A 21873-nucleotide genomic window follows, 5' to 3' on the forward strand; every position below is an offset into this window, starting at 1 on the left:
GCTAATGATGATGAACATTTCCTCATATATCTGTTAGCTACCTGAATGTCAATCTGAAGCATTTTTGATGGACATCTTAGTGAAGTTGTTATAAAGAACTCTTCTTCTCAAACATGTAGAAGAGTGATGGTGCTGCCTGGTCCCTGGACACAGGCCTGTTGTTGCTCCACGAAATGGCTCCGTGGTGCCATGCCATTACTGGGTTTGAGAGTGTATGTTCAGCAGGGCTTTTGCGCCTCCTCCAGTACTGTCACTTCATGTACTGTTTCCCCTCACCCTCATTTCTGCAACAGGCAGGAAACCAGGCACACAAGCTTCTTAGAGCTCTGCGTAAATAAAGGGTAAGTGAACTCTGAGCAAGGCTCTCCTGGTTTTGACATCACTTAACTCTCTGGAGTTTTTTGTTGTTCTTTGCTGGCTTCTGGGCTATCTGCTGGGCAAAGTACTGGATGATTTCATAGACAAGAGAGGTGTCACCAGTAGAGAGGAGCCACCCGTCGGGAGTGAATTTATGTTACCCAAACCCTCAGACTCTCAGGTTGGAGGAGTAGGTAGCTGCATCTCTTTCCACAATATATTATGATCTGAATACCTGAGAGGGATGGTGCCTATTCTCAGACAAAAGTAGGGAAGAAAGTTTTGGAAGGTGAGAGTATGGAATCAAATGATCTGTGGATATTGAAGAAACTCCTGTGAGATCCAGGCATGAGAGTAGTCTACTGCTGGAAGGTCCTGGAGTCACAAAGTGCTTCCAAGTCACGTGATACCTTTGGAAAAGAGCCAAGTAGGTGAGCCTTCCGAAGGCACTGACTTGCTGTGCGCTGTATCATCAAAGCTGCAGAGAATGGGATCTGCAACCACTCTGTCTTCCTGGAACTTACAGGAGGAAGCACGCAGTAAGATGGGAGTCACAGCAGATGAGAGGAGCTGTGCATGAGTAAAGAGGGTGACAAGATGGAGAATAACTGGCAGGGACCACTTAGGCAAAGGGAGGTCAGAGGAAGGGGCTCTGAAGAGTTGACACTTGAAATGAGGAAGAGTGAAGCATTTAGAGTCTTGGAAAAAGGTCGTAGTGACCAAAATGTAGTAAACAAAGTGGGAGGGGCTCAGACCAGTCATGAAGTATAGGCCAGGGTAAGGACTTGGCTTTAATTCCATATGCTCTGGAAGCTGTTGAGGGGATTAAGGCAGGGCCTGATTCATGTTTCAGGAGACCGTTCTGGCTGTGCTGTGGATAACAGACTAGAGAGGGGCATCTTGGGAATGGGAGACCAGGTAGGCACGATTTCAGAAATCTAGGAGAGCATGGAGGTTTAGAGGAGGAATGAAGGGAAATGGCCAGATTTGGGATATTTTTGGAGGTGGGATTGATGAGATTTAGGAGCTGAATCTAGAGGGTGAAGGAAAGGAAGATTCAAGGACGACTCCTAGATTTTTTGGCTTGTGTAACTGGGCAGACAGGCGGAGACATTTACTGAGGTGAGCAGGTTTGGTGGGGGCTGGAAATCAAGACTTCTTAGATAAAGGGGTTGGGTCATAGTTCTTTTTACTTTTAAAAATGTGAACTACCAGTAGTTTAAAGGAATTTTAACTCTTTGAGCGGCTTTCACATGCAGTAAGGATTAAAATCATTCATGAGTGCTTTTTTGGAGTGGGTACCCACGAATTTTATGGTGTTATGCCAAAAAACAACAAACCCAGTGCTGTCACAGGCAAGGGTTAACTCAGCAGGCCTGGGTTGCGGAAGCCCTGCACGTTCCAAAGGCCTGTCTTCAGGACTGGCCCTAGACGCCCCCCTCCTGGAGATAACCTCTTGTGCCCTTAGAATATTCTGCCTGGTGAGAGTATATGACAGAGGCCCTGGGCTACGGTATCAGCTTGACCCCTGGGAGCTGAAGGCCAAGTAGCTGAGGTCAGTCATAGGGATGCTGCATGCCTATGTGACTGACCCAATAAAACCCTGGATACCTGGGTGAACCCATCTGGTTGGCAACACTTTGCAATCATTGCTGGGAGAAGTGCGTCCTCATACAACCCCACCCAGAAGGCACATCTGGAAACATGTCCTGGTATATCCTGGACTTTGGCCCTTGTGCCTTTTCCCTTTGCCAATTTCAATCCGTATCCTTTTGCTGCAATAAACCACAATAGTGAGTAAAACAGCCTTTTCTGATATCTGGGAGTCCTTCTGGAGAATCATCAAGCCTGAGGGTAGTCTTTGGGACCCGGACACAGATGTGCATAAGGGAATAAAAAAAAAAAAAAAAAAGAAAAAGAAACCCCGTTGCCATGGAGTCGATTCTGATTCATAACGACCCTATAGGACAGAGTAGAACTGCCCTATAGTTTCCAAGGAGCGCCTGGTGGATTCAAACTGCTGACCTCTTGGTTAGCAGCTGTAGCCTTAACCACTACACCATCAGGGCTTCCCCTAGGAAAATACAATTTATTTTAGCATCAATTTTGCAGGAATATGTCTCATTGTAAAGCAAGGGGTATTTACGGGATGGATCTAATATTCTTTCATACTGCTCAAGTACTTGGATGTAATTGTGCAAAGGCTACCATTAGAAATTGCTTCTAAAAATTCCTGTTTGTAACCCAGCCTGCCTCCTACAGTGGCCTGGCTCAGGCGTGTATTTTAAATGTTGACAGACTACCTGGGCAAAGTGTATCACTAGCATACTTAAAATTAGAGTTAATTTTAATGTATATTTAAATACACTTTTTGAAGTTTCATTTTGTCCCTAGAGCTTACATGATTACATGACGTTCATTCTGTATTGCTAATCCTGAAGCTATCTGAATTGGCCTCACAATAACTAATCACATTTTGTCATATTGTTTGCATTTGTGAGACACAGGAAGGGTTTTCTGCTCTGATCCCTTCACTGTACCCATCCCCAAACCCTCCTTGGGCTTCTGAAATCCTAACACTCATTTGTATATTCCTTCACAGGGGACACCGTGCTTTCTTATGTTAACATTTCACACTCATCTGACAAAACCTTCAGGGATACACCTGTCTCCTCTGCCCCTTTTGACACCTAAGAGATTCTACAGCTTCTGTACGTCAAAAAGTCTTCAAATTGCCACATGAAATGATGCACCTTCAACTTAGTGAAGCCGGCTGACATCTGGGGATATGGAAAGTCTTGCCTCATTGTAAGTGGCACTGTAAACCAGAAAGGGAGGCTACCAGATACACTGAGGCCTTCAAAGGACTGGTTCTTAAAAATCTAAGGAGGCTAGGAAGATGTCTTAGTGATCTAGTACTGCTATAACAGAAATACCACAAGTGGATGGCTTTAACAAACAAATTTATTTTTTCACAGTTTAGGGGGCTAGAAGTCCAAACACAGGGCGCCAGCTCTAGTGGAAGCCTTTCTCCCTCTGTTGGCACAAGGGGAAGGTCCTTGTCTCTTCAGCTTCTATTCCTTGGGTCCTTGATGATCTTCATGTGGCATAGCATGTCTCCCCCCATCTCTGCTTTTTTGCTGCTTCCTTCTCTGTCCTAATCTCTCTTTATATCTCAAAGATGACTGGCTTAAAACACACCCTACATTGATATGATCTCTTAACAAAGAAAGCTCATTCCCAAATGAGATTATAACCACAGTATAGAGTTTAGGGTTCACAACACGTATTTTTAGGGGACACAATTCAATCCATAACAGAAAGTACTTCCACCTGATCACGCTCTTGTCAGTCAGGCTAAAAACTGCAAGGGAGCAGAGGTCATTCTAGGACTACACAGAATTTTTGCTTAGCATTTTGGTGGGAACGTAACAACGCATCTCTTCTGCAGGCATGTTGTGATTCAGGACAGTGTTGCTACTCAAGTTAGCTTATTGCCAAAAACCAAACCCACTGCCGTCGAATCAATTCTGACTCATAGTGACCGTATAGGACAGAGTGGAACTGCACCATCGTTTCCAAGGCTGTAATCTTTACGGAAGCAGACTGCCACATCTTTCTCCCATGCAGAACCTGGTGGGTTCAAATGGCTGACCTTTTGGTTAGCAGCTGAGCGCTTAGCCACTGCGCCACCAGGGCACCTTGAGTTAGCTTACAGGAGAGACGAAATTCTCAAATCTGAGGCAGCTCAATTACCACTAATACGAGGTGCTGTGATGGATAGTCACACCGATCCGAAGCTGTAAATTATTCTCCCTGGTTACCAGAAAATGACTTTGCAAGCAACATTTTCAAATTATTAAATAGAGAGTAACCCGTTGATCAATAAATCACAAAATTATTTGGAGTAGGTGAAGGTCACAATTGTTCCCAGGAAAAACGATCACCTGGGAAGCAAAGAATGACTGCTAGGGAAATTACTTCAATGAGGGCAGTTTTTGAATGGTAAGAGTTGAAAAATTTCTTACAGTGCACTTCAGCTACACTTTGCTCCCAATTTATCTGTGATGTAAAATACTTCCTGTGCTTCATAGGACATTTTAATGGAGTTTAAACCGAGCTGCCGTTGTAACTGAACCAGAATGTGTAACAGCTAGAAAGCAGACTCTCTTGCACAATATGAGACTCAAATGGTCTTTCTGCACCACAGGTGCTTTTCCTTTTGTGGTCAGTCACTGGGACCCAGGCTCCCTCGTCCTGGCTGCTCCACTAGTTCCCCTGAGATGGCAGCAGGAAGAGACAGCAGGGAGGCCCACCCACTGTTTCACCCTCACATTGCTTCGCTTCATGATCCCCTGGTGAGAATATCACAAGGCCTCCTTGCTGTCAACCCTGGTGAGGTGAGAACATCTCAAGGCCCTCCTCGATGTTGACCCTGACGGAGTGGTTGTAGCCAGAAACACACCTAAACCAGAGAGGAGAGCACGGCCTCCGCTGGCTGGCTGCCTTCCGCACCAACAGGTAACACTTCCTCCTGTTCCTACTCTTCTACAGCAACGATGACCAAGAAAGAAGTTCAGAAACCCCGCACCCTGCACAAGAGAAGTTCCTCGCCACTTCACACCCACAGCCATCTGTCCTCGAGGCCTCAGGCTGGTAGTGAGTACAACAGGCTGGCATAGCCTCGCACATCTAAAACCTAGGGCAGAACCCACTCTCTCCACCTTGCTCCCAAACATTTGGGAAAGGAATGCAGTTTTAGGGACATGATTAAGACTTAAAAATACTTTCAAAATATATTTATTTCCTATACGTGCTTTGCAAAATTTCCAAAGTAAACATCAGCTTCATCTACAGGGAAACTGTTCTTTAAAACCTGGCACTGACTGAATCACAAGAACAACCAAATTCTGACAATGGAAAATAAACTTGCATATTATCAACACTAAAGCACTTTAAGTGAAAATTCTTCTTTACAAAGGTCTCCCATCAGCCCTAAACCCCCTCAGCTGACTTGAACCGTATTTACATGAAAATACATCCACACAGGAACAACGGCTTTACAATCCCCAAGGTTGCTGCAGTTCATACCAATCGACCTGCAGCTACTGGGAGTCGGCACTGTGTGTTGACTTCAATGGTTCCGTTTTGAAGTGTGCTTAAGAATAAGTTCCCTTGGAGTTAAATTTTTTATGAATCCTGTAATTTGCAAAACTGCCAAGTTGCTAACTACACTAAATACAAGAGAAATTATTTTGTGCATTTTATTATCTACATTTCTGCATCATCATCTTCATCGTCATCGTCTTTGGCTCTGAAATGCATTTTCCTGAATTCTCGTCTGCTCATGGAAGGACAAGCTGAAGACGCAGGTGGAAGGTCCTTGTGGGGAAAAAAACACTGGCTTCAGTGATGGATAACAGTGCCATACCCACATGTGCATTCACAATTCACCAAGCCCAGCTAGGTCGGGGCCCCGAAGGCTGGCCCTGCCCTCTGTTGTTAGTTGCCATCAAGCTGATTCCGACTCATGGCGACCCCATGTGTTTTGTTTGGCCCTCACCTTTAGACACTCAGAAATGACTGAGTTGTGGCACCAGTTCACTGGATGAGGGTTTATGCCCTATCAGGTTGACCAAGTGAGAAAGAGAAGGGAAAACACAGGGCGAAAAACAAAAGAGCAACAGCAAGCCTGGGGCAGACATTAAAAAAATTATAAACATGACTTCACAGCTCTGCAGTGTGAGGTCCAGAGGTACGTATCAATACACGCCCACTCCGGCACACTTGGGGGCTAGGCGTGACACCACTCACCAGCACCAGTCTCACCACAGCAGTTACTCTCAGCCGGGAGAGCGCGGGGGTGCCCCCAGCCAGCAATGCTTTCACCTTCTCCTCTGGGGTTGAAATTACTATTGTTTTGTATTTTCTTCTTTTACTGAGGTGCGGCATAGCAGTGATTGTGAGGACGATGCAGAAGCGGGCAGTGTTTTGTTCTGTTGTACACACGGTCGCTATGAGTGGAAACTGTCTCGACAGCACCTAACAACACCATTATTTACATGCGGTCATTCAGGAGTACATAATTTGACCCTACGGTTTGCTGACAGGAGGCAGGAGGACGCTGACCCTACCTGCATGAGCTCAACGTTCCCGAAGAACCGGCTCACGGGCATGGGCTGGTTGCTGTCGTCGTCAAGGAAGACGCTGTTGTCCATCTGAAGTGGTGGCTTCTGTGCCTCCTCGGCTTCCAGCGCTGACTCATCCTGTGCTGCGGAGCTGCTGTTAGACAATTGTGCTTCAGGAGCTGCGCTGTGCTTTGGCGGGGACAAGCCATCGTCAGTCTGTGTAGGACACTCGTCCCTTAGGATGCCACAGTGGCTGAGTGGGAGGCCTTCAGCCTCCTGCTGCACAGACGCGCCAGCCTCGTTCCCTGGGGGCTCTGTGCAGTGTCCACCAAGCTCCAGAGGCTCGTTTGCGCAAGGGGTCTTGGGTGCTATTTTTGGCAAGGAAGCACTAGCACTTTTAGTGACGAGCTTCTGTAACTCTGATTTCACAAGATTATCTTTGTCATGCTTGAACTTCTTGGAAATTCGCCTGTCAGTTTTGTGTGACGATGAAGTCTGTCAAGAAAGAAAGATGTAAATGAAAAATAGACTAAGGATCAAAAACCAAAACCAAACCCCTTGCCGTTGAGTTGATTCTGACTCATAGTGACCCTACAGGACAGGGCAGAACTGCCCCATAGAGTTTCCAAGGAGTGCCTGGTGGATTTGAACTGCCGACCTTTTGGTTAGCAGCCGTAGCTTTTTTTTTTTTAATTGTACTTTAGATGAAGGTTTACAGAACAAACCAGTTTCTTATCAGTTAGTACACATACTGTTTTATGACATTGGTTAAACAGCCGTGGCTCTTAACCACTAAGCCACCAGGCTTTCTTCCAGACTAAAGACAGCAAAACAAAACAAAAAAACGCCTCCATCCGAGGTGAGTGTTTATTCTCACAACGTCAACAGTGTAAATGCTGCAGCTGGAGCCATTCAGTCAGTGCTCTGCCATGGAAGGAGTGGAATCCAAAGTGGGAACATGTCTAGACACACCCGCACACACCAGCCAGTTTTCCCTAGGTGTTACAGCTCCTGAGGCAAATCCCAAAGCACAGGCTTATATATTTTCAACAAAATCCTAACGAGCACCATAGCCTGCGTAGTGCTACGCTGGTTGCTGGTGCACTGCCATGCCCCATGTGGACCCGAGGCCTTGGGCTCAACTAAGCAGGTCTACCTATGAGCCAAATGCATCACCCCAGGAACGAAAACTCCTTGGAAAGGACAGTTGCATTATACTGAATCACAGGCGACAGCAATTTCCTTTTCTTGGCCCACTTTCCCTTTCTCTTAAAGCATCCAGGGGTGACGTAGCAGAGTCATACATCAGCAACACTCAGGGAATGCATCAGAAGTAGTGATGAGCAAAGGTATGTGTCCAAGATTGGGTCTGAGACACACACGCACACGTGCACACCGGTGACCCGCAAACCCCTGGACTGGAGAGGGTATTTTTTCACTTACCATTTCCTTTAAAACACCCCTTCCCCCAGGTATATTAGCAACATTCAATATTTTTTCTGATATTACCACATCTTGGGGTGACACTTTTTATAAAAATGGATACACGAGTCAAAATCTTGGCATTTCTGGCAGTGACGAGGCCTTACCAGACACACGGCCTTGGCCGACTTGGGGACATCCACTTCCTGTGCAGAGGCCAACTCGGCGGCTGGGCACCCTCGGCTCCTCAGGCGAGCTGATGACCGCACTCCATCTGGGAGCTAGACCAGACCAAAGGCTGCGTCAGAAAACTCTCTTGTGGAAAGATGCACAAGCATGGAGATTAAAATGTCCTCACTAAAAACCTGAGTGAGCCAAGGCGACTCTCACATTTTAGAGAACCTCCTCCACCACATACTTTTTTTATTATCTTCATGGAAAGACTCCGGTGTGCTAAATGTGCAAATTCAAACAAAGCTCTCTCTGCGTCTAAGGACACAGGCTCTGCAAGTCCCATGATTTTGGAAGCCTTTGAGAGGAGAATTTGTGAGTTGTTCGTTAATTCCTGACTCAGTGACCCCATGTAACAGAGCAGAACTGCCTCATAGGGTTTTCTAGGTTGTAACCTAGGGGAGCAGATCTCCAGGTCTTTCTCCCATGGAGCCACTGGGTGGGTTTGAACTGCCAACCTTTAGGTTAGCAGCTGAGCACTTAACCGTGATGCCACCAGGACTCTATTTGTAAGTTAATAGATATTAAACCAACTTCAAAGGTGCTTAGAATAAGCAGCACATATCCTTCACCAGCAAGTTCTCAAACTTTTATGGTGTCAAAGTTCTCAACAAAGGGTAATATGAAAAGAGCCGATCCCGCCCGTATCTCCTCCCTTAAGTAGACACAGCCCTAATCCTATTAGTTTAAAGCAGTCAACTTCTGTTGAACCAAGACTGTGCCCTCCTTCTCCCCGTTCCAGCACAGCAGGGGGGAGACTCCACTTTAGAAGGCTGCCCTTAAGCACATGGGCTCCTTTTTCCTCCAGCTCCCAGCCAGAGGGCACCTCCCTGGGAGGAACAGAACCTTGGTGTTTCTCATTCTGCTTCTAGCTACCTGTTGCTGAGGCTAGGTCCTGGGCAAATGCAGCCTAGAGGTGGGGCTCCCTTCCACTACTCAGCCCCCACTCATGGACTGGAGGCTCTACTTTGGGGTGGTGCTGTGAGAAGACTGGGGCTCCCGCAGCCCTTCCCCTGCTCATGGTGGGGGGGTTTCACACCAGGAGAAGCAAACTGAGAAGACCTCAGGCTGCTCCCCTACAAGTGAGCACTCAGCGCCTAGAGGGTGTGTGTGTGACTCAGAGAGAAGTGTGCCATTGTCCCCAGCTCCAGAGCCCTGGCACGGAGATGCTGTTGCCTGGGGGGAGAAGTAGGCCATTAAAACAGCTCCTAGTCTCTTCCAGGAACCATGGTGGCACAGTGGTTAAGAGCTACAGCAAGCTACGGCTGCTAACCAAAAGGTCAGCAGTTCAAATCCACCAGCAGCTCCTTGAAAACCCTGTAGGGCGATTCTACTCTGTCCTATAGGATCACTATGAGTCACAATCAGCTCAATGGCAATAGGTTTGGTTTTCTGGAATCTCTTTCCAAAGGACTGACTTCATTTGCAACACAGCATGAAGTTTAAACCTAAGGGCACTCTCCAGAACAGTGGAGGCTGTGGTAAGGGTAACGGGGAGGAGATTCAGGATACAGGGTAAACTGTAGGCCAGGTACTGGGGAGAAGCCCCTTTGGGGTCAGAACAGCAAACAATGATGTCAACAACTATTCTTTCAAAGGAACCAGAATTTACTGGATTAGTTTGTAGAGCAATTTATACCCCATGACGTTGTTGAAAACAACTGAGCAATCAATCTGCAATTACCAAAACCCAAAACCAAACCAGCTGCCCAGTTGATTCTGACTCATAGCAACCCCACAGGGCAGAGTAGAACTGCTCCATAGGGTTTCCAAGGAGTGGCTGGTGGATTCGAACTGCTGACCTTTAGAATAGCAGCCTTGGCTCCCAACCACTGAGTTTAAAGGCTGGATGTGGTCAGCAAAAGCATGGAAGAGAGCCTCACCACTACCAGTGTCATCCCAGGGTGAGTGCTGGCAGATCCAAAGCTGCATATCCCTGAGGGGCAACATCAGAAACTTAGCCCTGTGCTGGGTGGGGGTAAACAGACTTCACTAAAATAATCCTGCCAATCACTAAACAAACAAGCAAATAACCGTACCAAGCCCCAGCAGGACAAGGACCTAGAGATGCTACAATAGATTATCTAAAACGTCCAGTTTCCAACAAGACATGCAAAGAAATGGGAAAGTACACTAAGGGGGAAAAAAAAAAGGAAACAGAAACTACCTTTGAGAGTGACCAGATGTTGAATTTAACAGAAAAAGACTTCAAAGCAGTCATTATAGCATGTTAAAACAAACAAACAAAACTAAAGGAAACCATGATTAAAGAAGTAAAGGAAGCATGATGACAATGTCTCATCAAAGAACGTCAATAAAATGAACTTGAAGACAGAGCGACAAGAGACTATGAAAGCTGAAGAACAGAAGAAAAAAAGAATGACAAACAATGAACAGAGAGAAAAAAGGACAGTGAAGAAAGCTACAAAGAACTGTGGGTCACCATTAAGCACACCAATGTATGCGTAAGTGCAGTACCAGAAGAAGAGAAGAGAAAGGAGCAGAAAAAATATTCGAAGAAATAATGGCTAAAAACTTCCAAAATTTATTGAAAAATAACCTGCACATACAGGAACCCCAACAAACTCCAAGTAGGATAAACGCAAAGAGATCCACAAGCACATCACAGTAAAAATGCTGAAGGAGAAAACCCTGGAAACAGCAAGAGGAAAAAAGACTTGTCACTCACAAGGAAACATAACATGAGTTAACAGCTGACTGCTGAACAGAAAGGCCAGAGGGCAGTGGGATATCATATTTAAAGTACTCAAAGAAAAAAACAAAACAAAATACTCATAAACACTGTCAACCAAAAACTTTAAATCCAGCAAAGCTACTGATAGAAAATGAAAGTGAAAGTAGACTTTCGCTGGTAAACAGAAACTGACAGAATTTGTTGTTAGCAGACCTGCCTTACAACAAATACTAAAGAAAAAATTCAGGCTGAAAGTAAGTGACCCCAGAACACAATTCAAATTCTACATGACGGGGGCAAAAAAAAAAAAAAAAAAAAAGGGCACAAGTAAAGGTATATAACTATAAAAGACAGTTTAAATGCATATTATTTCTTCTTTTTTCTTATTTTTGTCATTGTTAGGTGCCACAGAGTTGGTTGTGACTCATAATGACCCTATGTACAACAGAAAAAAATACTGCCTGGTCCTGTGCCATCCTCACAATCATTGCTATGTTTGAACCCACCGTTGCAGCCACCGTGCCAATCTATTTTGTTGAAGGGCTTCCTCTTTTTCGCTGACCCTCTACCTTACCAAACATGATGCCTGTCTCCAGGGACTGGTCCCTCTTGGTAACATGTCCAAAGTACATAAGATGAAGTCTCACCATCCTCGCTTCCAAGGAGTACTTTAGCTCCACTTCTCCCAAGACAGACTTGTTCGTTCTTCTGGAAGTCCACGGTGTATTCAATATACTTTGCCAACACCGTAATTCGAGGGCACCAATTCTTCAGTCTGCCTTACTCATTGCCCAGCTTTCGCACACATATGAGGCAACTGAAAATACCATGATTTGGGTCAGGCACACCTTAGTCTTCAAAGTGACCTCTTTGCTTTTTAACACTTTAAAGAGGTGTTTTGCAGATCTGCCCAATGCAATACATCCTCTGATTTCTTGACTGCTGCTTCTGTGGGCGTTGATTGTGGACCCAAGTAAATGAAATCCTTGACAACTTCAGTCTTTTCTGTTGATCGTGATGTTGCGTATTGGTCCAGTTGTGAAGATTTTTGTTTTATGTTGAGGTGCAATCCGTACTGAAGGCTGTTGTCTTTGATCTTTATCAGTAAGTGCTTCAGGTCCTCTTCACTTTCAGCAAGCAAGGCTGTGTCACTGCCTACTGCAGGTTGTTAATGAGTCCTCCTCCAATCCTGATGCTGCGTTCTTCATATAGTCCAGCTTCTCAGATTATTTGCTAAGCATACAGACTAAGTGTGGTGAAAGGATACAACCCTGACACACACCTTTCCTGATTTTAAACCACGCAGTATCCCCTTGATCTGTTCGAATGACTGCCTCTTGGTCTAAATACAGGTTCCACACAAGCACAATTAAGTGTTCTGGAATTCTCATTCTTCGCAGTGTTATCCACAATTTGTTATAATTTACACAGTCGAATGCCTTTTTCTTCTCTTAGCTAATTTAAAAAAGCAATTGTATAAGGTGTGCCTGACCCAAGCCATGGTGTTTTCAATCACCTCATACTCATGTGAAAGCTGGATGATGACTAAATAGGACTGAAGCACTGACACCTGTGAATTGTGGTGCTGGTGAAGAATATGGAACACACCACGGACTGCCAAAAGAATGAACAAACCTGTCTTGGAAGAAGTACAATGAGAATGCTCCTTGGAAGTAAGGTTGGCGAGACTATGTGTCACATAATCTGGACATGTTATCAGGAGGAATCAGTCCCTGGAGAAGGCCATCATGCTTGGAAAAGTAGATGGCCAGCAAAAAAGAGGAAGACCCTCAACAAGAGGGATTGACGCAGTGGCTGCAACAATGGGCTCCAGCATAACATCTATTTTGAGGATGGCACATGACTAGGCAGTGTTTTCTTCTGTTGAACACAGGGTCACTATGAGTTGGAACCGACTTGATGGCACCTAACAACTATATATATAGAAATGTAACACACAGAAATATATTTGTCAATAACAGCACAAGCGAGGTGGAAGCAAAGCTGTACTGGGGTAAGGAAATGACAACAGAAGGTACAGTAATAATTACAACAATATTATTGGGTAATAGGTAGAACAACAACTCAGTTGTTGTGGTGTTGATTGGACCCCAATGTGTGTCAGAGTAGAACTGTGCTCCGTAAGGTTTTTCAATGGTTGATATATCAGAAGTACATAGCCAGGCCATATGTAAGAGTAACATTTCTATATCTTACTGATATTAAGTTGGTATCAATCTGAAACTGGTTCTGATTAAGAAATCCAACCGCTAAAAAAGCAATTAATAATTATATATAAAAAAATAATTATACAGTAAAGAAATTGTTAAAGAAATTAAAATGCTCCATCAGATGTCACTGAATGCAAAAAAAGCAGCGAAGGAGAAATAGAGAAACAGACGAGACACATAAAGAACAAAAAGCGGCAGACATAAATCCAACGTTACCAATAACATTAAATGTAAATTAAACAACCCAAAGGCAGAGATGCTCAGACTGGATAAAGAAACAAAACATGATCCAACTATATGCTGTCTACAGGAGACACACTTCAGAGTCAAAGATACAAACAGACTGAAAGTAAAAGGATGCAAAAAAGGCAATAAGGAGAGGCGCTGGAATTCACATGTATGCGGCTTCTCCCACTGAACAAACCAGAATTCTGGGGTGCAACTCGGAAGAGGGCGTGGGGGTGCGAGGGTCACCAGGCGCCCTCTGGGGCGGACACCTCACTGCCCCACTCTGCACACAAGGATACCGAGGGCTGCGTTACATGGGAGCAACCTTCCCGCAGGCAGAAGCCCGAGGCTGGGGTCACGTGCCGGGGATCCCCTTCCCGCAGGCGAGGCCCGAGGCTGGGATCACGAGCCGGGGATTCTCTTCCCGCAGGCGAGGCCTGAGGCGGAGGTCAAGCGCCGGGAGTCCTTTTTCCGCCGGCGATTCCCGATCTTGGGGTCGAGAGCCGGGGAACCCCTTCCCGCAGGCAAGGCCCCCGGGAAGCCGTCCGAAGCTCCTCCCAACCTCCCCCTCCTTCGGTCCCACCGCCCCCGCCCCCGCCCCGCAGCACAGAGCCCGCCCGTCCGGCCCCCTCACCTTCCGGCTCCTCATGAGTGTGAGCGGCGCGCCCCTGACGCCGCCGCCTCCGCGAAGCCTTAACGCTTTCCGCGGAGCGGCTACCGGGAAGCCTCTGTTCCTGTCGCGGCGTCTGACGTCACCAGAGAGTTGGCCAGTCACCGCCCAGTTCCTAGGCATGTGATCCAACAAAGTAACCTTGTTCCCTGAGGGGGCGGGGCGCCGCTCAGTGCGCGCAGCCTGGGGGCGGGAAGCCAAAGCCTGACGGCGCGTAGGCGGCCATGTTTGTGAGGGGTGCTTTCTCTTGACGACTTTTCGGTCGCCATGTTTAAGAAGGGCACATGGCCAAGATTGTGACTGTGTTCTCTCGTTAGGTCGCTATGAGTCGGAACTGAATGACGGCAAGGGATATTTTCCGTTTCTCAACTTGGTGCCTCTCTGGCCGTCGTGTTTAAGAGGGAAGGACGGCCATATTTGTAAGAGGCACTCGTCGAAGCCTGTGGTCCCGTGTCTGGTGGAGGTGGGAAGTGATTTCTCCGCAGAGAAATTTCTCACTGGAGAGGCAGGTTTTTCTAGGGCTCTCGGTTCCCCTGGTTTCTGAGCAATTAAAAGTGTTGGACCAGCGCGTGGAGCTCCATCCAGGCCTGAGTGTTGTACAGGCCTAGGTCGCCCTTATCTTCCAAGTTATGGGGGTGGGGGGTCCCACTGTGATGCTCTGAGCGGCCCTCCTCTCCACAGAGGCCACCCGGGGCGGTAGTTTGGCATTTCTTGCTGGTGGAGCTTTGCCAAAGTGGAGCTAAGGTGGTTTTTATCCTAGGCTCATTGTTATTTTTAACCACCATCAAATTGACTCTGACTCTTGACGACTTTATAAACAGCAAAACGAAACCTTCCCCAGTTCTTCATCATTTTTAATACCACCAGCATGTTTGAGTTCATTGTGTGGCTACTGTGCTAATCCATCTCACTCAGGATCTCCCTCACCCTCACTGGCCCTCCACCAAACATGATGTCCTGCAGGGATTGATCCCTCGTGATGGTGTGACCAAAGCAAGGGAGCCAGACAATATTCTGTTGTGATCTGAGGGTTTTCACTGGCTGATTTTCAGAAGTAGACTACCAAGCCTTTCTTCCTAGTCTGTTTTAATTTGGAAGCTTCGCTGAAACCTGTCCACCATGGGTGACTCTGCTGGTTTTTAAAATACTGGTGGCATGACTTCCAGCATCCTAGTAACACACAAGCTGCCGCAGTATGACAAACTGACAGACAATTGGTGTCAGGGCTCAATATACCCTGTAATTTGCTGAGGTTACCCCATGCCAGGGAGGAGCCTAAGGTTTCATTTACATTGTCTTTCACTTCATGTAGTGATGTTATTGTTGCAACTGAGGAAAATGAGCGTCAGAGCGTTCTGGTCTCACCAAAACCAAACCCGTTGCCTTTGAGTTGATCCTGACTCACAGCGACCTGACTCAGAGCGGTGAACCCTACAGGACAGAGCAGAACTGCCCCGTAGGGTTTCCAAGGCTGTTATTTTCACAGTCGCACACTGCCACATCTTTCCCTTGTAGGGCAGCTGGTGGGTTCAAACCACTGACCTTTTGGTTAGCAGCCAAGTGCTTAACAAATGTGCCAGCAGGACTCCTTCCCAGGTTCCACAGGGGAGCCTAATTGGTGCAGCGTTGGTGTCTCTTGCCACTGTATCCCAGTGCCAGATTTGGGGTCTGGTTCTTGTTGCTGTATAGTATGTGTTGCATTAATAAAGCCCCAGCCCTTGTCCTTCAGCTCATTCTCCTCAGCCTCTGGCTAAGCCTCTTTCTTGGAATGGGTGGAAATGAAAAACATCTGGCCCCCTTTTTTAATTGGATTAACTCCCCTAAAAATGGTTAGATTCTTCCCTGTGCTTTAATCCCTCAACCGGGATTTTCTCTCCCCAAACCCTCCTCTTTTTGCTTTAGCTGCTTAACGTTTGTGAGCAAGTTTCAGAGTCTCCTCTGACATCCATCTTGGTCTTTTCTTTCTTTCCTGTCTTTTCAATGATCTCTCGCATTCTTCATATGACGTCTTTGATGTCATTCCACAACTTGTCTGGTCTTTGGTCACTAGTGTGCAACGCATCAAATCTGTTCTTGAGATGGTCTCTAAATTCAGGTGGGATATACTCAGGGTTGTATTTTGGCTCTTGTGGACTTGCTCTGATCTTCAGTTTCAGCTTGAACTTGCATATGAGCAGTTGATGGTCAGTTCTACAGTCGGCCCCTGGCATTGGCAAAAGACAAGGCTCCAGGAATTGATGGAACATCAATTGAGATGTTTCAACAAACAGATGCAGCACTGGAGGTACTCACTCGTCTATGCCAAGAAATATGGAAGACAGCTTCCTGGACAACTGACTGGAAGAGATCCATATTTATGCCTATTCCCAAGAAAGGTGATCCAACCAAATGTGGAAATTATAGAACAATATCATTAATATCACACACAAGCAGAATTTTGCTGAAGATCATTCAAAAACAGCTGCAGCAGTATATCCACAGGGAACTGCCAGAAATTCAGGCCAGTTTCAGAAGAGGATGTGGAACCAGGGTTATCATTGTTAATGTCAGATGGAGCCTGGATCCTGGCTGAAAGCGGAAAGATGTTTACCCGTGTTTTATTGCCTATGCAAAGGCATTTGACTGTGTGGATCATAACAAATTATGGATAACATTGTGAAGAATGGGAATTCTAGAACACTTAATTGTGCTCATGAGGAACCTTTACATCGATCAAGAGGGAGTTGTTCAGACAGAACAAGGGGATACTGATTGGTTTAAAGTCAGGAAAGGTGTGTGTCAGGGTTGTATCCTTTCACCATACCTATTCAATCTGTATGCTGAGCAAATAATCTGAGAAGCTGGACTATACTGGAGGAACACTCATTAACAACCTGCAATATGCAGATGACACAACCTTGATTGCTGAAAGTGAAAAGGACTTGAAGCACTTACTAATGAAGATCAAAGACCACAGCCTTCAGTATGGATTGCACCCGAACATAAAAATCCTCACAGCTGGACCAATGAGCAACATCATGATAAACGGAGAAAAGATTGAAGTTGTCAAGGATTTCGTTTTACTTGGATCCACAATCAACACCCATGGAAACAGCAGTCAAGAAATCAAATGACGCATTGCACTGGGCAGATCTGCTCCAAAGGACCTCTTTAAGGTGTTGAAAAGTAAAGATGTCACCTTGAAGACTAAGGTGTGCCTGACCCAAGCCGTGGTATTTTCAGTCGCATTGTATGCATGTGAAAGCTGGACATAAGGAACACCGAAGAAGAATTGATGCCTTTGAATTGTGGTGTTGGCGAAGAATATTGAATATACCATGGGCTGCCAAAAGAACGAACAAATCTGTCTTAGAAGAAGTACAACCAGAATGCTCCTTAGAAGCAAGGATGGCGAGACTGAGTCTTACATACTTTGGACATGTCATCAGGAGGGATCAGTCCCTGGAGAGGGACGTCATGCTTGGCAGAGTGCAGGGTCAGTGGAAACGAGGAAGACCCTCAAAGAGGTGGATTGTCACAGTGGCTGCAACAACGAGCTCAAGCATAACGATTGTGAGGATGGCGCAGGACCAGGGAATGTTTAGTTCTGTTGTCCAAAGGGTTGTTGTGAGTCGGAACTGACTTGACGGCACCTAACAACAGCAACAACAAACCCTCCTCTGTCCTGGTGAAGATGCAGGCTGCTCGGTGAGCAACCTGGTGCTCTTTTCAAAGCCCCTGATGTAGCCCTGGCTCTCATCAGCTCAGGGACTTGCTTATAAAACCAGATGGCTGCTTTTCAGTTTGTAAGAGTTTTAAAAATAAAATGAAATCCAGCCTTGTCATTAGAAACTCTAGGCCCCCAGTTCTCTGGGTTTTACCATGTGTCCCTCAGAAAAGGACATTTGGGGTCTAAAACCATGTCAGTAGCTGAAGAACACCAAGGCCTCATCTCCTTTCGTGAACCTTCTCAGACATCCGGCACACTGTCCATGTATCAGCCTCCAAGCTGTACTGGTAAAGCTCTGCTCAAATAAAATGCTCACAGCAACCACACGCTGTACCTTGAAAATGAATGAAAGTGGGATTTCCTTTTTATTATTATTATTATTTTTGTAGGTGAGAACATTTAAATCAGGTGGTTTTGTCAGAAGCATTAGGTTTTCCAGTTAAGCTATAAAGGTTGGAAAGTGAACTATGTTGTACTACAGCTTCATGTGCTGCTTGAGGGTCCCTCTGTGCATTGTTCCATAGCAGAGGAGTGATTCATATTCTCTTCCAAAAGCATTAATGTTCTCTGCTCATATGGAATGACTCCCTCAAAGCCCAGAAATAACAGTTGATGCCTCTTTTTAGTGCATAAAAAGTGAGTGTGCTTAAGGATCCTGCCAGCTTGTTGGTAGGCAGACTCCCCTTTCTCTTTCAAAATGCACCTTTAGGTAATTAGGTGGAGTCCCTTAAATTAGATTGCACGTGGTGTAAAAATGGGGGTGCGGAAGCATCTGACCTCCTCTAACTTCACAAGGTGGGGAGAGAGAATCACCATCAGCATCAGCCTAAAGCTAATTTCTATGAAGTGGAGGTCAAACATACCTCCACTCCCCAACGTTTTCACCAATTCTGACGCTGGTCGTCCCTTCCGTAGCACTTTCGACTTCTCTGCTGGATTTGATAATTCATTGCAAGGACCCCATAGAACTCACACACAATACTCACGATTATGGGGTTTACTAGGGAAGTAATAGGCTACAATTCAGGCTCAGGAATGACTCAGGATACAGTCCTTTGATAAGGACAGCTTTTTGGCCATGCCCACAGGCAGACCTCTCTCTAGCCCTTGGGCCTCTTGGGCCACCCTGGCCTCTGCCCTGCGTGGGCAAGTGTTACAAAGCTCTTTAGCTCTATTGATAAGTGCCTCAAGGAACCCCACTCCGCCAGCAAGCCTCCTGCCCAGCTCTTTGTGTCAGCCTGCTCATTGTAGCCATCTTGCTCCACTGGCTGGGAAACCTACCATGTTGTCTCGTACTGATCTCCTGGTTCTGCTGCCACCATTTTTCTGCTGCTGCCGGTGCCATCTGGTGCCATCTCAGGTATTACAGCTCTCTCTCTCTGTTTCCTCGGTCTAGGAGGTTTTCTGTGCAGGGACCCCAAGTCCAAAGGACATGCTCCACCCGTGGCTCTTCTTTCTTGGTGGTAGTGAGATTCCCTCCTTCCCATCTCGGGATGGCTCATTTTAAGCCCAGTGGGATGGCAAAACTGATCAATCCCCTTGTTAGGGTTTCATATGCCTTATTTGCATGGTTCCACCCCCACAAGGGCACTATGCACCATATTTGCATTATTAGCAAGCTGTCTGTCATGGATTCAATTGAGTCCCCCCAAAACGTGTCAACTTGGCTAGGCCATGATTCCCAGTATTGCGTGGTTGTCTTTCATTTTGTGATCTGATGTAATTATCCTATGTGTTGTAAATCCTAACCTCTATGATTTTAATGAGGCAGAATTCGAGGCAGTTATGTTAATGAGGCAGGACACAATCTACAGGATTAGGTTGTATCTTGAGTCAGTCTCTCTCTTTTTTTTTTATTAACTTTTATTGAGCTTCAAGTGAACGTTTACAAATCAAGTCCGTCTGTCACATATAAGTTTACATACATCTTACTCCGTACTCCCACTTGCTCTCCCCCTAATGAGTCAGCCCTTCCAGTCTCTCCTTTCGTGACAATTTTGCCAGCTTCCCACTCTCTCTATCCTCCCATCCCCCCTCCAGACAGGAGATGCCAAGTCCACCTGATATAATTAGCTCACTCTTCATCAGCATCTCTGAGTCAGTCTCTTTTGAGATATAAAAGAGATTAAATAAGCAAGCAGAGATTGAGGGACCTCCTACCACCAAGAAAGAAGAGCTGGGAGAGGAGTGTGTCCTTTGGATCTGGGGTCCCTGTGCTGAGAACCCCCTAGACCCAGGGGAAGATTGATGCCAAGACACATGAAGATTTCCAAGGAACTCTAGGCGTACAGGGCCCACAGGGAGACAAGGACCTTTCCCCAGAGCTGATAGAAAGCCTTCTGCTAGAGCTGGTACCCTTAATTTGGACTTCTAGCCTCCTAAACTGTGAGAAAATAGATTTCTGTTGTTAAAGCCATCCACTTGTGGTATTTCTGTTATAGCAGCACTAGATGACTAAGACACTGACCAGTCTCCTTGGTGGGCCACAAGCATGTTATTTGCATAGTTCCACCTAATCATTTGCTGGGAGCTGTAAGACCATGGCGAGAAAGGCCATATAATAGAAATTTATCACATCCTATGTGGTGCTTGCTTTTGGCAGTGATTAAAGTCACCTGCAATCTCAACGGGAATGTGCGCACGCACTTGGGTGCACATACGTGTGCACACGTGCACACACACCTACCTCCTGTCGTATCCATCTTTCTTCCCAGTGCTATGCTTCTCACCATCCTGTTTCCCGTGGCATACACAGAAGGGAAAAGGCAAATGTGTAACTGGCAGGAAATTTATTTGGAAAGGAAACTAATGTAATCACTGCCAGCTGTTAAGAGAAAACCAAAGTGATACTCTATTAAACACCTAACCTGTCCTATTTGCACTGAAATTGATTCGTAATAAGCTTGGTTTGGTGGCTTTATTTTGGAACGCTTCCGAACTCAAAGTTCTCATAAACTCAGGATTGATTGCTACAAGCCAGTCTTTGGCTCTGTGGTTGTTTATGGTTAGTGTCAATTGATGGTATATACTGCATTACTTGAGTGTGCCTGATTGGGGATTGTGTCTCCTTGCCATCTTGAATTTGACATTCCCAAAGGCAACTCTTGATCTTTCTTCACAGGCATGTTTTGCCCCCCTTCCCCCCACCATTCATCCTCCCAATCTCTGTGAATGACATTTCTACTCCTTAGGCCAACACCTAGGGCCATCTTGGATGACTCTGTCTCTTATTACCCACATCCAATCAGCCCTCCACCCAAAAAACCCACTGCTGTTGAGTAGATTCTGACTCATAGTGGCCCTATAGGACAGCGTAGGACTGCCCCATAGAGTTTCCAAGGAGCACCCGGCAGATTTGAACTGCCTACCTCTTGGTTAGCAGTCGTAGTACTTTACCACTATGCCACCAGGGTTTCCAATCAGACGCTAGTTTCTGTTAATTCTAGTCTGCAAAGCTGCATAGTTGCTCTTCTACTTCTCCCCTTGCCCGTACTGCCCACAGCAGCCAGAGGGATCATTTATCATATGGTGACCTGACCCCTTGCTACAGCCCTTCGGTGTCTTCCCATTGCTTGTAGGATCAAGACCAACTTTCTTAATATGACCTCTAAGTCTTAACACAAGGAGCCCTAGTAGCACAACAGTTAAGTGCCCAGCTCCTAACCGAAAGGTTATTGGTTTGAACCCACACAGTGGCTCCGAGGGAGAAAGGCACAGCAATTTGCTTCCGTAAAAATTACAGCCAAGAAAACCCTTTAGGACAGTTCTGCTTTGTCACATGGGTTCGCTATAAGTTGGAATTGACTTGACGGCACCCAACAACAACGACAAGGCTTAGCGCAGTGCTGGCACACAGTAGGTGCATAATACATGTTTGTTGAATGAATGCATGGCAGGCAGTGTGAGCTTGACCCTGTCGCCCCTTCTCCAGACTCATGGGGCGTGGCTGCCCCCCTCCCAGTCCCTAGATCCCTGCAAAACCCCTTCTCCACTTGGCGTGTGCTAGTCCCTTGGCCTGTTAACCCTCCTCTCCTTGGCCTCCCAGCAACCTCCATTTTGCCTGGCGAATCCATTTTTTCAAATCTCAACTCAGCTTAAATTTCACGTCTTCGGGGAGGCATGACCAGATGTGACTCCTGCTTCCCAGTAAATGAAGCCTACCTATTCTAGCTTTTTTTTTTTTTTTGAGCATTTTGCATTTT

General features: G+C 46.1%; 1 protein-coding gene across 1 annotated transcript; it reads right to left on the minus strand.

The window, feature by feature from the left end:
* Nucleotides 1–5141: 5141 nt before the first annotated feature.
* On the minus strand, nucleotides 5142–14037 carry C3H1orf174 (chromosome 3 C1orf174 homolog). Its single transcript, XM_049877718.1, has 4 exons — nucleotides 13927–14037; nucleotides 8075–8188; nucleotides 6492–6980; nucleotides 5142–5739 (listed from the first exon to the last, which is right to left on the minus strand). The coding sequence occupies exons 1-4, from the start codon at nucleotides 13939–13941 to the stop codon at nucleotides 5629–5631; spliced, it is 729 nt and encodes a 242-aa protein (XP_049733675.1). The 5' UTR covers nucleotides 13942–14037; the 3' UTR covers nucleotides 5142–5628.
* Nucleotides 14038–21873: the final 7836 nt, after the last annotated feature.

Source organism: Elephas maximus, chromosome 3, assembly GCF_024166365.1.
Source record: "Elephas maximus indicus isolate mEleMax1 chromosome 3, mEleMax1 primary haplotype, whole genome shotgun sequence".
Taxonomy (NCBI): Eukaryota; Metazoa; Chordata; class Mammalia; order Proboscidea; family Elephantidae; genus Elephas; species Elephas maximus.